This window comes from Monodelphis domestica, chromosome 2 (assembly GCF_027887165.1).
Source record: "Monodelphis domestica isolate mMonDom1 chromosome 2, mMonDom1.pri, whole genome shotgun sequence".
Lineage (NCBI taxonomy): Eukaryota > Metazoa > Chordata > Mammalia > Didelphimorphia > Didelphidae > Monodelphis > Monodelphis domestica.
Window position 1 is genome coordinate 306488620 of NC_077228.1, and position 15759 is coordinate 306504378.

At 34.4% G+C, this 15759-nt stretch overlaps 1 protein-coding gene across 26 annotated transcripts in view; it reads right to left on the minus strand.

Moving 5' to 3' along the window:
• DST (dystonin) overlaps positions 1-15759 on the minus strand; it is a 612681-nt gene that overhangs the window by 518212 nt on the left and 78710 nt on the right. Inside the window, exon 1 of one of the 26 annotated variants that reach the window (XM_056814300.1) lies at positions 7873-8012. The exons of the other annotated variants lie outside the window; for them this stretch is intronic. Coding sequence (XP_056670278.1) covers positions 7873-7908 — 36 coding nt within the window. The 5' untranslated portion in view covers positions 7909-8012. Of the gene's footprint in view, positions 1-7872; positions 8013-15759 lie in introns of those variants that run through there. 26 annotated transcript variants of the gene reach the window in all.

The following is a 15759-nucleotide window of genomic DNA, read 5'->3' on the forward strand; positions in this document are numbered from 1 at the left end:
TTCATTACTTTAGATAAGAAGTAGTTTACAATCCTATTCCTATTCCTCTTTATTCTGGAGTATGTAGAAATTCCTGCACTTGACAAAGACTGACTACATCCCAACAAATGCCCCTGAGCGCCTGGGGAGGTAAGGGGAGTGTAAGTCGGGTGGGGGGTTCTACTTTAACTTAAAAGGCTTCAAACAGTGATAAATGAGGGGCTGTCTTCCTGTCTAGAGACTGAGGATCAACCTGGCTAAATTCAAAAGAAGCTGGTCAAGGGGGACGAGGTTTTTGGCTGCCATAGCTTTCAAAGACTATCTCCTAAGGCAAAGAGGGGTTGTGATCTGTGCCATTCAAGGGAGCACCCACTTTGATGAAATTACGAATCTTTGAAGGATGAAGGGGCTCCTCTACCAGTTCATAAAGACTAAAGCACAACAGAAAGGAAGAGAATATCCCGGCGGTTGCTATGGAAACTCAACATCATGCAATATGTTACTCGTATTAAAACCTTATAACAGTCTTCACCTCACCAAAATGACTGTCGATTTTTGATATAAAAAGACCACCACAGGCTTGGGGAAATTAAATTGAGGTTCAATAGTCTTTTTTTCTTTACATGTATATAGTGTTTTATCAGTAGTAGAAGTAAAGGATATTTTAAACTCACTAGGATGTTTATTAGGGTTGGGGGTAGGACAGACAGTTATAGTTCTTTTCTTTTTTTTTAAATGCAGCAAAAAAAAAGCAGAATTAGAAATAAAAGAAACTTCCCTCAGCACAATGAAAATATGAAAAATTGTTAGTCAAATCTAAGATTTGCTACAATGGCAATAGGAAAAATATAAAAACTAAAAGAATTCATGCATTTCATTTTTTTTAATTAATAGTGCTTCAATGTATTAAAATGTTAAATTTCATTAATAACCCACCAATGAATGTTATAATGCTTCATAAATAGATCTGATTGGGAGCGGGGCAGATGGGTAGCTCAGTGGATTGAGAGCCAAGCCTAGAGATAGGGAGTCCTAGAGTTTAAATCTGGCCTCAGATACTTCCCAGCTTGGTGACTCTGGGCAAGTCATTTGACCCTAACTGCCTAGCCCTTACCATTCTTCTGCCTTGGAGCCAATACACAGTATTGATTCTAAGGTGGAAGGTAAGGGTATTTGATTTTTTTTCCTCAAAAGCTACAAGCAGGTTTATTGGAAAGAGCAGTTCCTTAGTTTAAAACTCAGGCCAAGCACCAGTTTCTATAGAAAACCTTTCCTGATCCCCAAAACTGCCAGGACCTCTCCCAGCAAAATCTCATATCTATTCTGCATATATTTTTATGTTAATCCTATATACACATGTCTCCCTTGATATTAAGCTCCTTGAGACCAGGGATTTGGGGAAGGGGGGCAGTCATTCTAGACATTAGTATTAGACATAGTAGATATTTAATAGATGCAGATTGATTAAATGTGTAGAGGAAGAATTTGGTTTTAATTCCTGGCTGTCTTAATAACCTACTACCAAAGGTATAACCTAGAGACCTAAATATAGCCTATAATATTTCCTTTCAAAGGTTCCCCATCAAATTTAGATCAGGACTTCTTAACATTTTTTTGTGTTGTGGAGCCCTTGGCCATCTGGTGAAGCTTATGGATTCCTTCTCAAAATAATGTATTTAAATGCATAAAATAATATACACAGGGTTACAAGTGAAACCAATCATATGGAAATGGATAGATCGATAGATCAATAGGATAGAACAGACAGGCAGGCAGGCAGATGGGCAGATAGATAATTTATATATAAATATATGGCATATGTACTCAAGTCAGTGGGATACTAAGTTTTGACAGATTTTGAACCTAGGGTCTTTGACTACAAAGCCAATGCTCATCCACCTAATTTAATATAAGGAATAAACTTTATATCATATTGACATAAGATGAGTACAATTTCATTAAGACTAGAAATTATATATATAATTCATATTTAGTAAAAATGCATTTTAATTATCATAGTGTCATCAGTTAACTCTTAAATGTTTCATGTGATTTTGACTGGTACAGGGGAGATATCTTGTAGGAGGAGAGTCCTTAAAAGATTCTTTTGCTCTGTTAAATAAAATCCATTTTTTCCCTACTAAGCAACAAATAAGCACGATGAGATCATATATCTTCTGCTCCTTATAGTCAATCGTGTGACTGGGAAGAGTTAATCCCCCAGAGAATATGGTTTGTGAATACTAGGGATACTTTTTCATACCCTCATCCTATGTGTATGTGTGAATTGTTCTCATATTTTGTAGAAATGGGAACACACATAAAAGGATCTGTGGTTATTGATAACTAAGGCATGTATGAACTGATACAGAGTACTGGAGAGCTGATGGATTCAGTGTAGATTGAAGTATATTTTCCTTTTCCTTTTTTTTTTGAGGGGAGACCCTAGAGATCAGTGTTATTATCTCCAGTTTCCATATGAGGAAACTGAAGCAAATAGGGTTAAGAGACTTGCATAGCAGTCCCATGGCTTGTTACTGTCTGAGGCCAGATTTGAACACAAGAAAGTGAATCTTCCTGGCTCCAGCCCCAGCACTATCCACTGTCCCACCTCCTTGATGCCACCTATAGGTCCCTTAGCTTTGAGAAATGATTTTTGCTTTATCTTGCCAAAGCCAGGGTTCCACTTACCCTATATATAGGCCACTCACCCCCTCCTCTATCCCCTTCCTAGTTCCCCTTTATATGTTGTCTTCCCCATTATACTATATGTTACTTAAAGGCAGAGATTGCCTTCTTTGATTGTGTTTAAATTCCCAGCACTTGGAAAACTACCTGGAACATGGTAAGCACTTAATATGTTTTATCTATTTATCTATCTCTATATAGTATCTTCCACCATCTCCACTAGACTATAAAGTCTTAAAGGACTGACACTCATTTGTCGATATATACCTACCACCTAGCATACCTGGTACATAATTGACATTTAATAAATGCATGATCAATTAATTTATTAATCCCCCATAGAGACAGGTCTTCCAGATTTGAATATGACATTCTGCTGATATTCAAGCCCCAGAAGATTGCAGAGCCTCCTAAACAAGATACCCCAACAATCAAGAAGAGTTCACCTTTAATGCATACAGGAAAAGAATCATTAAAAAAAAAAAACAGCTGTTACTATGATCATGATATGCAGTTTGCTGTACATCCCATAGAGTTTGGTCCGCAGATATGTATATCTTAGATGAATATTGAACCCTTAGTGAACAGGATCCACAAGTAAGAAGGTAGTAGGAGGGAAATGGGCAGGATTAAAATAGAAAATTGTGCAGGGTTTTTCATGTGGCATAAGATCCTAGTTCAAATCTAACCTCAGATACTTACTAGCTGAGTGACCCTGGGCAAGTCACTTAACCTTGGTTGCCTCAGTTTTTTTCCTCTATAAAAAATGAGCTGGAGAAGGAAATGGCAAACTACTATAACATCTTTGTCCAAAAAAACCCCAAAATCCGAATGGGGCTCTAAAGAGTATAACATGACTAAAACAACTGAATAGCAAACTTTTCCACAAAGCCGCACTTTTAACATCAACATTCTTCTAGTATTGCTTTTTTGCTGTGAATGATGAAATATCACAAACTCCAAAGAATTAAAAGCTATGAGTTAGCTGAAGCAACAGAGAAACATATGAAAGGTACAAGTATATTATTAACAATGAATTATGCAGGGGAGTGGCACAAAAGATCACGAAAGCGATATGTAATTGGAAAAGGAAGTGAGTTGGTCTTGTACTGAGTTAAGGATAATGAATGGACTATCCCATTGGTATCCTCTGGAATGCCAAGTGATATAGAAAATCTACCCAGCCCTTTGGTTGTACCCTACAAAAAATTCATAGAAGGAAATAGACAAGAGTCAACTAGAATGGGCAGACATAGATAGGCTGCATCTCTGGAGGAAGTATGTACACTGATGAGAATATAGATCCATTAAAGTATCTAAGCATAGGTCAATTTGTATTTCATATGATTCAACAAATATATTGTTTGCTATATGGCCGAGTCTTAGAATACCACTGCCTCCAAAGAATTAAAGTTACGAGTTACCCAAAGGGTAGTGAAGAGATCCATCCATGGAAAATGGATGGATGGATGGAGAGAGAGAGAGAGAGAGAGAGAGAGAGAGAGAGAGAGAGAGAGAGAGAGAGAGAGAGAGAGAGAAAGAGAGAGAGAGAGAGAGAAATCCAATGTGTTTGGCAGTTTCACTATAAAGATTTCACAGAATGCCATTAACTAGAATTATACAGGATGAAAAGGGATGAATGGGTTATGAGCTGTCTTGCTAAGGGGGAGTACCCCTATCGATACAAATTCTACCTAGTATATTTATCAAACTATCCTGCCTCCATCTGAAACCGTTTGGTTATTTCTCTATGGTTCAATTATATACTTGGGTAGTAGACTTTTATCAGCATTTTAAATTTTTCAGATATAAGAAAAATAATCATAAAATTTCATGAATAATTTAAACATAATGTAAGAGTTCTCCCTGATGAAATATTTTTCATTTCCTACATGTTTCAAAATATCAGTAGCCAACTTCAAATGCAGCTAGATCTTACTTATATTTAAATCATTAATTGAAGCATTAATATCTTGATACTTTTTATATCAAAGAACTGATATTAAAGCATTGGCTATGCAGCAATAAATTAAACAGCTTTAATTAAACAATTTTAGCTCAACTCATGGAGGTGGAGAAAGGCTTGATTTTCATTTAGTAGTGGATGATCTAGATGGTAAGGCTTATCTAGTTCAATTCTTGATAGATGTTCAAATAAGATTTTTAAAACTATGGATATGAGGAAATCAAAGCAATTTAACTTAATCCCCCCTCCATTAATTTAAAGATGAGTTGGTGACATGTCATGATGTTAAAATGTTGGACTTTTCTTGTTCCCTCTAGCTAATTCAAAACACACCTATCAGCCTCCTACCCTTTATTAAATGTTAATGATTTGTTCACTAGTTTGTTTGTGGGGAAAGAGGTGAAGAGAAAGAACTTCTAGCCCAGAGCAGCACAAAGTAGAAAGAATACTGAATTTGACATTATACGATCTGGGTTCAAATTCTAACTCTGCTACTTACTACCTCAGACACTGAGCACGTCACCAAGCCTCTCTGAGGCAATTTTTTCATCTGTAAAATAAGGACACACTTGGACTATGTTCTTTGAGGTCTTTTTTTGGTCCTTATCTCTGAGAAACAATCTAAATTAGTTCCATTAAAAAATAGATGAATTTGTCAATAGTCAAAAATGATCTGAGACATAGATAAAATACTACTTCATATTGCATATGAAGAAAGGAATTTCCATTTATTCTATTTACCCTAGACTAGTAGGTCATCGCCCTAAAAATAATCCATGTAAGTGTGACAGTGTCATTCTAGAAGGTTATTTTTTAAAGGGCAACAAAAGCAAGGATGAAAAATTAAAATTTCAATAATACAATTGATTTGTAAGCAACAGCACTACAAAATTATATAAAACCAATATCCCAAACTAATATAAGGCTCTTAGGCTAAGCAACCCCAACCATAAACACAAGAAATTCTATCTTGTATAGATCTGAAAATGACTATGCAAACAACTGATCAATTACTCACCATTTGTTCTGCAAAGTTGAATGGGCAAGTATTGTGCTAAGAATACAAAGGATGACAGAAAATTGTCTCTTTTTAAAATTTTAAACCCTTACCTTCAATCTTAAAATCAACATTGTATATTGGTTCCAAGACAGAAGAGCAGTAAAGGCTAGCCAATGGGGGGTTGAGGGACTCACCCAGCATCACATAGTTAGGAAGTGTCTGGGGATATATTTGAACCCAACACCTCCCATCTGTAGACCAGGCTTTCAATCCATTAATCCACCTAGTTGCCTCCAGAAATATTGCCTCTTGACATCAATCAGTTCTTAGCCTCTTAAGAGGATAAAGCTAAAATATATGGAAAAAAAAACTAAAAAAGAAAAGACTAAATTATGTTTTAAACTGTATAGTACTTCCCAATGCCTCTCCTATTTATCTGTTTATCCTTATACCACCTGTCTATCCTTATGCCACCCTATCCTTATACCACCACCTCATATTACCACTCACCTGGACAAATGCAACAGTCATTTAATAGTTCTTTTCACCTCTACTCTCTTCCCCATCAATAATATTGTCAAGCAAAACATTACGTTACTATCCCTGCTTTCTTATTATCTATGCCCCTTTGCTCATTCTGTTATATAGATCTGCAATGATCTCCATGCTTTCCACACCCCCCCCCACAGAACTACTCAAAGCCTATTAAAATCTGTGACCTCCCAAGGTTCTTCCTGTAATGAGGCTTTCATGTATGCCCAGATCTCCCAAGGTGGAGGAATTCACATGGCACATGCCAAATACCTGCCTTTGGGGGAGGGGGGGAAGGCATCCTTCATTCCTTTACTATGCAGGCAAGACTAGCCTCTTTCCATTGTGTATCTAGAATTGGCTCCATCTTTAAATCTACCCAACTGAGGCATAGCGTCTTTCTTTCCAATGGTATCTAAAGGAGAAGGTCTTCTTCACCCAGTGCATGGGCACAACCCACTAATCTAGGGGGAGGTCTCCTTTCCATTACAACCCACAGCCCCAAGAAACAAATTTGACTTATTTTAGTTGTCCTTTTTAGCAGAAAGTATAGGTGGTGGGGTCCTGAATGTGGAAGCTTCTGGTAGACTTGGAAGCAGAAACCCAAGCTGAATAATGTTGCCAGACCAGTAGAGAAGCTGTAAGAAGCCAGGGTCCTGAGATATAAATTCAAGGGAGCCTTGGACCTAGAATATAATGGGTCTGATGCTACATAGGAATGGTTAAGCCATGAACCTAATTCTCTTCCCTAGAAGTTGAGGAGATCAAAGGGATATTACGCCACCCCCAAAATATTGACAGAATGTTTGTACAAGTTTTTAAATATATATATATATATATATAATTTTGGAGTAAACATTCCTTTGTAAAAGCTATTCTGTTAAGTAAATGAATTCCTAAAATTGGGTAGCACAACTGGTGGGCACTTGAACCAATGACAAGATCTAGATACCTCATCACCCTCATAAGAGTACTGCACAAGTCTGGAGAAGGTTGGAAATAAAACACACCAGGCTCTCAGAAAGGCCAAAGAAGTCACTGTAACATAACTATTAGGTATATTATCTCTCTCCCCCTTTTAGATTTATTAAAGCATACTGTTTTTATTTCTTTTGTGCACAGATCACTTGGTTTTTTATATTATATTTGCAGCAAATGCTGTTTTAATTTCCCCTCTCCCTTTCCTATCCATTTTGAATATTTGAGGTTAAGGCATGTCCTTAGTAAAATATTGATGATAATGAGAGGAATGGTATTGGAGAAAGACTAAGGGGGCGGGGAGGAATATTTAATAATGTGAACCAAACAATTTTTGGAAGATTTACAAACATTAACTATTGGTATTCCAGATGTGTGATTCTTAGCCAGGATAGCTAGGTACAATAACAGAGTGGAGCACATGAAGTCAGAGGTATATAACCCCAGGTAAAGTCCCAATCACTGGCAGTCTTAGTTTCCTCATCTGTAAAATGAGGGTAATAACAATATCCCTCTCCCTGGGTTACTGTGAGGATAAAATGAGGTAATATTTATAAAGCACCTTGTAAAGCTTAAAGTGTTATAGAAGTGCTAACTATCAGGCTAAATCTCTCTCTTCCCTGCTGGCTCTGATCCTGTCACTGGAATGGAATGGTGCTAAAGAGTACCAGGCACTATTTTATACATGTTCATTTGTTTCATAAGCTGTTGTGTCCAAAGAATTCCTCACCAAGTTGGTCATCTTATTGGTGATGAGTCTCTCCATGTTTAGCTAAGCTATTCTGAGAAAGCAGGTAAAGAGTCACAGAAGATGAGCACGCATGGATGGAGTAAACCATGGCAATGAGATCACTGATCCATCTGAACACTGGAGCGTTGGAGTATTCTAAATATATGAGCGTAAGTTCTTACTCTAATACCTAATAATGGTATAGAGATGACCATGCATTCTCAAAGGCTTTGACAGTAGAACATAAACTCTGGAAAGTCCTATCACAATGGAAAGCCTTAGAGTATGGACACAGTAATGGAAAAATAGAGGGTAATATTTTCAAACCAATTTAGTTTGGGAAGACTCATAACATGGGTTGGCTTCTATCTAAATAACTATATGACTATGACAATTCATGAAACAGAAACAAAAACATGGCCCTCTTCCACAGTGTTGGTGGTGGATTTGAAGAAATAAAAATCACATCATTTTTAAACTATCTATAAACATTAACAATTATTGTGCTTATTTCTTTTGATTTGTTTTTAACCTAGATCTGTATCATTGGCCTAGAGAATTCCTGTTGAGGAAACTCCCTTTATCAAAATAGATCAGCAACTGCTTTTCAATTTATAATCTTGGAAAATTTTCTGGAAACACTGAGAGGTCAATTAACTCGCCTAGAACCCAAAAGTAATATGTGTGTCAGAGGCTGACCTTGAACTCAATTCTTCCTGTCTGGAGTTCTACTCATTATGTCATTTTGTCATTCTGTGGGTACTCATAATGTAAGACTTTTATCCAATGACCAATGAATTAACACTCTTAGAAAGAGCTAAACTAAATGACATCAATATCAATGTTTTCACAAAAAAATCAACCAAAAGAAAAATGAGGCTGTAACTAAATGGAAGGGTGGCTTATAGATTCTCCTTTGAAAAATCAAATGAAGTTGAATTGTACTCCTCAGTCCAAAATAAGTCATCTTTTTAACACAGATTATTTTCTCAGATTAGTTTCACTGTATACCCAAATGCAAAAATATACATCATTTAAAGGGATGCTTTGTCATTGTCTTACAGTGCTCATGATTAGTATAAGCAAAAAGATCTCAATGGGGGTGATTACTGCTAATATGCTAGTATTCCTTAATTTCTTTTTTTAATTTTTATTTAGAATATTCTTCCATGGTTACATGATTCATGATCCCCCCCTTTCTCCTTTACCCTCCCAAAGCTGACAAGCAGTTCCACTGGGTTATATATATATATATATATAATTGTTCAAAACCTGTTTCCATGTTATTCGTACTTCATGCTAGTATCTCCTGCAAGGGATGAAGTAGAGAAATGCTGCAAGGTCTTAACAAGATCCCCAAAACCAAGTCAATATGTACCTTGATACTCCAAGACTTCAATTAAAAAAAGAAGGCACAGGAAGGGATAGGAAAAACATTAGAATACGGATTCAATTTCAGAAATGAGGAGTCAAAGGTTTATAGATTACCTAGAAACTTCTTAAGTGTCATTACCTTCTTTTTTATTTTTTAAATCCTTACCTTCTGCCTTGGAACCAATACTATGTATTGAAAAATATGTATAGAAAAATAGTGGTTAGGCATATGGAAGTACTACAGTAATATAACTACCAGTTAATAGAAGTCCAACCAACAACTACTTAGAACAAAAATTAATAGTTTTTTTTAAAGCATTAAAATTGAGGGCAGCTGAGTGGTTAAGACAAAAGGTAAGGGTTTAAAAAAATCAAAATCATAGTTAAATTAGAAGAAATGGTGAAGATGAGAAAAAGAAATTAAGTATCATTGCAAGAATTTTACTTGACCAAATCTAACAATCAAAGCTGGAAATTAAGAAATGGAAAAAGGTCAAGATATTGACCTTAATTATCACTTGTCAAAGCAACAGAAAGAAACCAGAAACCACCTTAGCCAACAAATACTTGATCTAGTTACTAAGCTGAAAGACATAGCAGCCAAAGATGGCACCCTTTTAAAACAAACTCAGTTATATGATATTGAGGAAGATGGCTTAATAAATGCCTGCTCTCTGAGATTTATTACAAGCAGTATTCACTCATGAAAGCAGTACAAGTAAAAATAAGTCTACAGGACACATGGCTTAAGACTCAACTGATATTCCTAATAGTATTTCTGTATGAAACTGGTTGGAGAATTTAAAAAAAATAAATTTCTCAATTATCAGTGACAGAAATTATCATATTTAGACACAAGGAATATCAGTCCCCAGTGCTCTTTATGAGGAAATTATAATGGTCTTTTTTAAGAAATCAGGAAAAGTAATAGTGCCAAACCCAAGTATGTACCAAAGAAATCCATTTTAAAGGCAACACAATCATGAGAGTGTTGATGAATTGTTTAAAAAGGTCATTTTGGAGGAAAAAAAGGTAACTAAGAAGAAAAATATGGATATTTGTTGGGGTGAGTGTTAATTTAATCAATCAAATCATCCACTCCACATAAAGTACTTGATGCCTTTACACATTTATCAGATAAGAACACTCACAATCAGTCAATTAACAAATCAGAGGTATAATCTAGATATAGGGAGCCCTAGAGTTTTTCAACTCAATCAATACAAATATTTTGGTGTAAAAATCCTAGCTCAGTGTAAAAATGCAGGAAATGACTGGATGAAAGGATGTGACTGAACATGGACTGACTGATGAGATTTGGTCATATCCTGGAGGTTTTTTAATAAAATAGTAAGCCAATTCAGAACCCAAACATTCAGATGTTTAACCACAAAGAGGAAAGTGCCATTCCAGCCAACTATCTAAAAGAGAATAACTGGAGGAAAAGAGACTCATTTCCTCTATACCCTTGGACTGAGAAGGACCTTGTGAATTTCAGAGAGTCAGAGCATTTGGGATTTTCCATTGTTATCCTAGTTAGCAACATCCTCAAACAGATGATATAGTCAGTATCTGCACTGAGATCCGAAAACAAACTAGACTCACTGAGGGAAAACACCTGCAAGGAGTCCAAGAGAAAGTGCTCGCTGTTCCTAAGAGGAACTTTAAGAATAGTCAGAAAAGGAGAAATGGGGACTTCCAACAACCAGGAACTGTGAACTACATCCTTCACAAAATATACTCTCTAATCTTGAACTCATTTTCCTGTAGACTGTATCACAGATTTCTGGAAAATGTGTTCTTATACCACCCAAATAAAAATGTCTTTCTAAATGCTAATTAGGTATACCTGACTAATTGTAATCTACTGATAATCATGGAGGGTGGGGACTCATGAGCTATAGCATTAGAATGATTCCCCTAAACAAATATAAACAGGTACTTTTTCAAAGGAAGATCACCAAGCTATCAATAGTCATATTAAAAATGCTCTAAATCACTAATTAGAGAAGTTTACATTATAGTAATTCTGAGGTTTATCTCACATCCATCAGACTGACAGATGATTTTTTTAAAAAGGGAAAATGGCAAGTTGACATCATAAACATTACTGTAATACTGGTAGAGGTGTTAACTGCCAATTCCAAAAAGCATTTTGAACTATGCTCCAGTTATTAAACTGTATATTCCTTAACCTAGGGATACTGCTACTAGGTCTACACAACAAAAAGAAAGAGGTACCGAAAAAATAGCAGTTCTTTTTTTGTGACAGCAAAGAATTACAAACTGAGTATATATTAATTGATTAAGGAATGGTTAAACAATTTATGATATATGATTTTGCTAAAATACTACTGTTCCATAAGAAATGATGAAAGGAATGGCTTCAGAAAAACCTGGGAAAATTTGTATGAAATGATACAAAGTGAAGTAAGCAGAACCAGGAGAACAATTTATACAATAATATTAATATTGTAAAGATGATCAATATATTTGGAAGATTTGGGAATCTGGTTAACAAAATGAACATCTGTAATTCCAAAAGGATGCATGATGAAACAAGTTAGAGAGTTAATAGACTTAAAGTGCAGATGAAGTATATGTTTTTCTTTCTTTTTCTACTTTTTATTTTTATTTTTGGGACATTGCTAATATGGGAATTTATTTTGCATAACTATACATATTTGTAATGGCTTTTGTTTTGATTTCTTAATGGGTGATAAAAGGAAAGAATTTGGAACTGAAAATAAAATAAATTCTAATAATGAAAGTAGAGTAAGAAAAGTAACTCTGTCCTAAAAGTCAATTAATTGTGCATACTCTGATATACCTCTACTCAATATTTGTTGCAAAATGATCAAAGAAGAAAAAAATGCATGTGTACAAAAATATTTATAACAGTATTTTTTTGTTATAGCAAATAACTGGAAATCAGGAAGGGTTCAGTACCCATCAATTAGGAATGGCTAAACAAATTGTGTACTTGAATATAATGGAATATTGCTGTGCCCATAAAAAACTGAAGAGGATGGGTTCAGAGAACTTGAAAAGACTTTTATGAACTAATGCAAAGTGAAATGAATAGAACTCAGAGAACAATTTGTAAAATAATACACAGCTTTAAAACACCTAGGAAATCTGATCAATTCAATGACCACCATAATTTCACGATGAACTCATGCCGACTCATAATGAAATATGCTATATACACTGACAAAGAGGTGATGGTTTTAAAATGCAGAATGATACACAGATTTAACAGCTTCTACATTAAAGGATCAGAAGTCATGGAATATGATATTCCAAAAGTATTTATCCTGTGAAGCTGAGCATAATCTTCCAATTGGGGGAGGGAATTGATATTTAATTAAATAGAGGACTTTTGGATTCCTAATGAAAAAGACCAGGATTGAAAAGAAAATTCAAGGATTAAATTCAACACTTAAAAGAAACTTAAAAAGGTAAACAGAAAAGTAAAAACTTAAGATACTCGGTAAGGTTAAACTGATAATATTCTTACATGGGAAAATGGTAATTAAGATACTTAATATACCTATGATACTAGAGATTTTAAGGTACTTAAAAACCGAAGATATGTAAGATACTTAAAATACTTAAGAACTTTATTAGGACAAACAGAAAAAGTATTCAAAAACAGAAGGAAGGGACAAAGTCCAAGATGGGATAATATCCATACAAATAAATAAGGGACAAGAAAAAGGAACATACTAAGAAAAAAGAGGGGATAGAAAGGGGGAAATGACCTACATAAGAGGCACATAAGAGTCAATATAGTATAAGAGAAGATGCGGGGTTGGCTGGTGATACGTGAACCTTATTCTCACTGAAATTAGTTCAAAACAGGAAAAACATCCATACTAAGTCAGCTATAGAAACCTATCTTACTCAATAGAGAACAGAGAGGGGAAAATAGGGAAAGGGGAAAAGGGGATGGGTAGGAAGGAAGGTGAATTGGTGGCAGCAGTGCTCAGAAGCAAAACAATTGAGAATAGTCAAAAACTAAAAGGAGAAAGAGAGAAGGATATACAAAGGGGAAATAAAGAAACACATAGTAATCACAACTATTGAATGTAAATGGGATGAATTCAACCACAAAATTGTAGAAGATAGATGAGTGGATTAAAAACTAGAACCCCACAATAAGCTGTCTATAAGAAGCACATTTAAATCACAGAGACACACAGAGTAAAGTAGGGGGCAGGAGTAGAATTTATTATGCATCAGCTAAAGTAAAAGAAGCAGGAATAATAATCATGATCTCAGATAAAGCAAAAGTAAAAATTGACCCATTTAAAGATAAGGAAGGTAATTACATCCTGATAAAAGACAACAACTCAATATCAGAACTAAATTATATACACCAAATGACAAAGTATCCAAATTCCAAAAAGAGAAATTACATGACTTAGAGGAGGAAATAGTCAGCAAAACTAAACTAGTAGGAAATGTCAATCTTCCCCTCTTAGAAGTAGATAAATCCAAGCCAAAAAAATAATAATAAATCAGTTAAAGAAGTAAATAGAACTTTAGAAAACATTAATATAATAGACCTGTGGAAAAAACAAATGGGAAAGGAAAATACCTTTTTCTCAGCACCACAGAACACTTTCACGAAAATTAATCATATAATAAGCACAAAAACATAACAACTAAATGTAGAAAAGTAGAAATATTAAATGCATCCCTTTCAGACCATGATGGAATTAAAATTACATTCAACACAGCTCAACATAAAGAAAATAAAAAAGTAATTGGAATCTAAGTAATCTAATCCAAAAGAATGAGTGGGTCAAAGAACAAATTATAGAAAAAATCAATAATTTCATTTATGGGATAGAGCCAAAGTAGTACTTGAAGGAAATTTATATCTATCAATGTTAACATCAATAAAATACAGAAAAAGCAGATCCATGGGTTGGGCATTCAACTAAAAAAAAAAATAGAAAAGAGACAAATTAAACCCCCTCAATTAAATACACATTGGAAGTCCTAAAAATCAAAGGAGAGATTAACAAAACTGAAAATAAGAAAAATACTGATCTAATAAATAAGAAAAGGAGCTGGTTTATGGGAGGAAAAACAATAAAATAGATACATCATTGGTTAATTTTATTTAAGAAAGAAGAAAACTAAATTACCAGTATCAAAAAGGGAAAAGTAAATTTGCAACCAATGAAGAAAAAATTAAAGCAATTATTAGGAATTACTTTGCTTCACTATATACAAATTAATCTGACAATCTAAGAAAAGTAGATGAATATCTGAAGAAATATAAATTAACCACATTAAAAGAATAAAATACTTAACCCCATTTCAGAAAAAAAGAAATTGAACAAACCATCAAAAAATTCCCTAAGAAAAAATCTCCAGGGCCTGATGGATTCACAAATGCATTCTACAAAACATCCAAATAACTATTAATTCCATTACTATATGAACTAATTGGGGTAGGGGGAAAGGTAAAGATGAAATTCTACCAAATTCTATTTATGACACAAATATAGTGATGATACCTAAGCCTAGAAGAGAAAAAAACAGAGAATGAAAACTACAGATCAAGATCTCTAATGATTATTAATGCAAAAATCTTAAAAATACTAGCAAGGAGTATCCTATACTAATAACCGGGTGGTTTTATACCAGGAATGCAGGGATGATTCATTATTAGGAAAACTATTAGCATAATTGACCATTTAAATAACAAAAACAACAGAAATCATATGATTATATTAATAAATGAGAAAAAAGCCTTTGAAAAAATACAATACTCATTTCTTCTTAGGAAAAAAAACTAATAGAACAGTGGAATAAATGGAGCTTTCCTTACGATGATCAATGATATCTATCTTAAACCATTAGCAAGCATTATCTGTAACAGAAGTAAGCTGGAAGCATTCCCAATCCCTTGAAACAAGGATTTCCATTATCAACATTACTATACAATGTTGTACTGGAAATATTTGCTCTAGCAGTAAGAGAAGAAAAAGAAATTGAGGGAATTAGAATAGGCAATGAGGAAATGAAATTATCATTCTTTGCAGATCATATGATAGTATACTTAGAGAATTCAAGAGAATCAACAAAAAATAAATTGAAACAACTTTAAAAAATTGCAGGATATAAAATAAACCCTCATCAATCATTAATATTTCTATGTGTCACCAACAAAGTTCAACAGCTAGAGACAGAAAGAGAAATTCCAGAAAGAAAACTCCATTTAAAATACCTGAAGACAATATAAAATACTTAGCAGGGTACCTACCAGAACAAACCCATCAATTATATGAACACAATAAAACACTATACACAAATAAAGTCAAAGTTAAGCAAATGGAAAATATTAATTGCTCATGGGTAGGCTAAGACAATATAATAAAAATGGCAATTCTGCCTTACCTATTCAGTGCCATACCAAACTTCCCAAAATTATTTCATAGAACTAGGAAAAAATAACAAAATCCAACTGGAAGAACAAAAGGTCAAGATCATCCA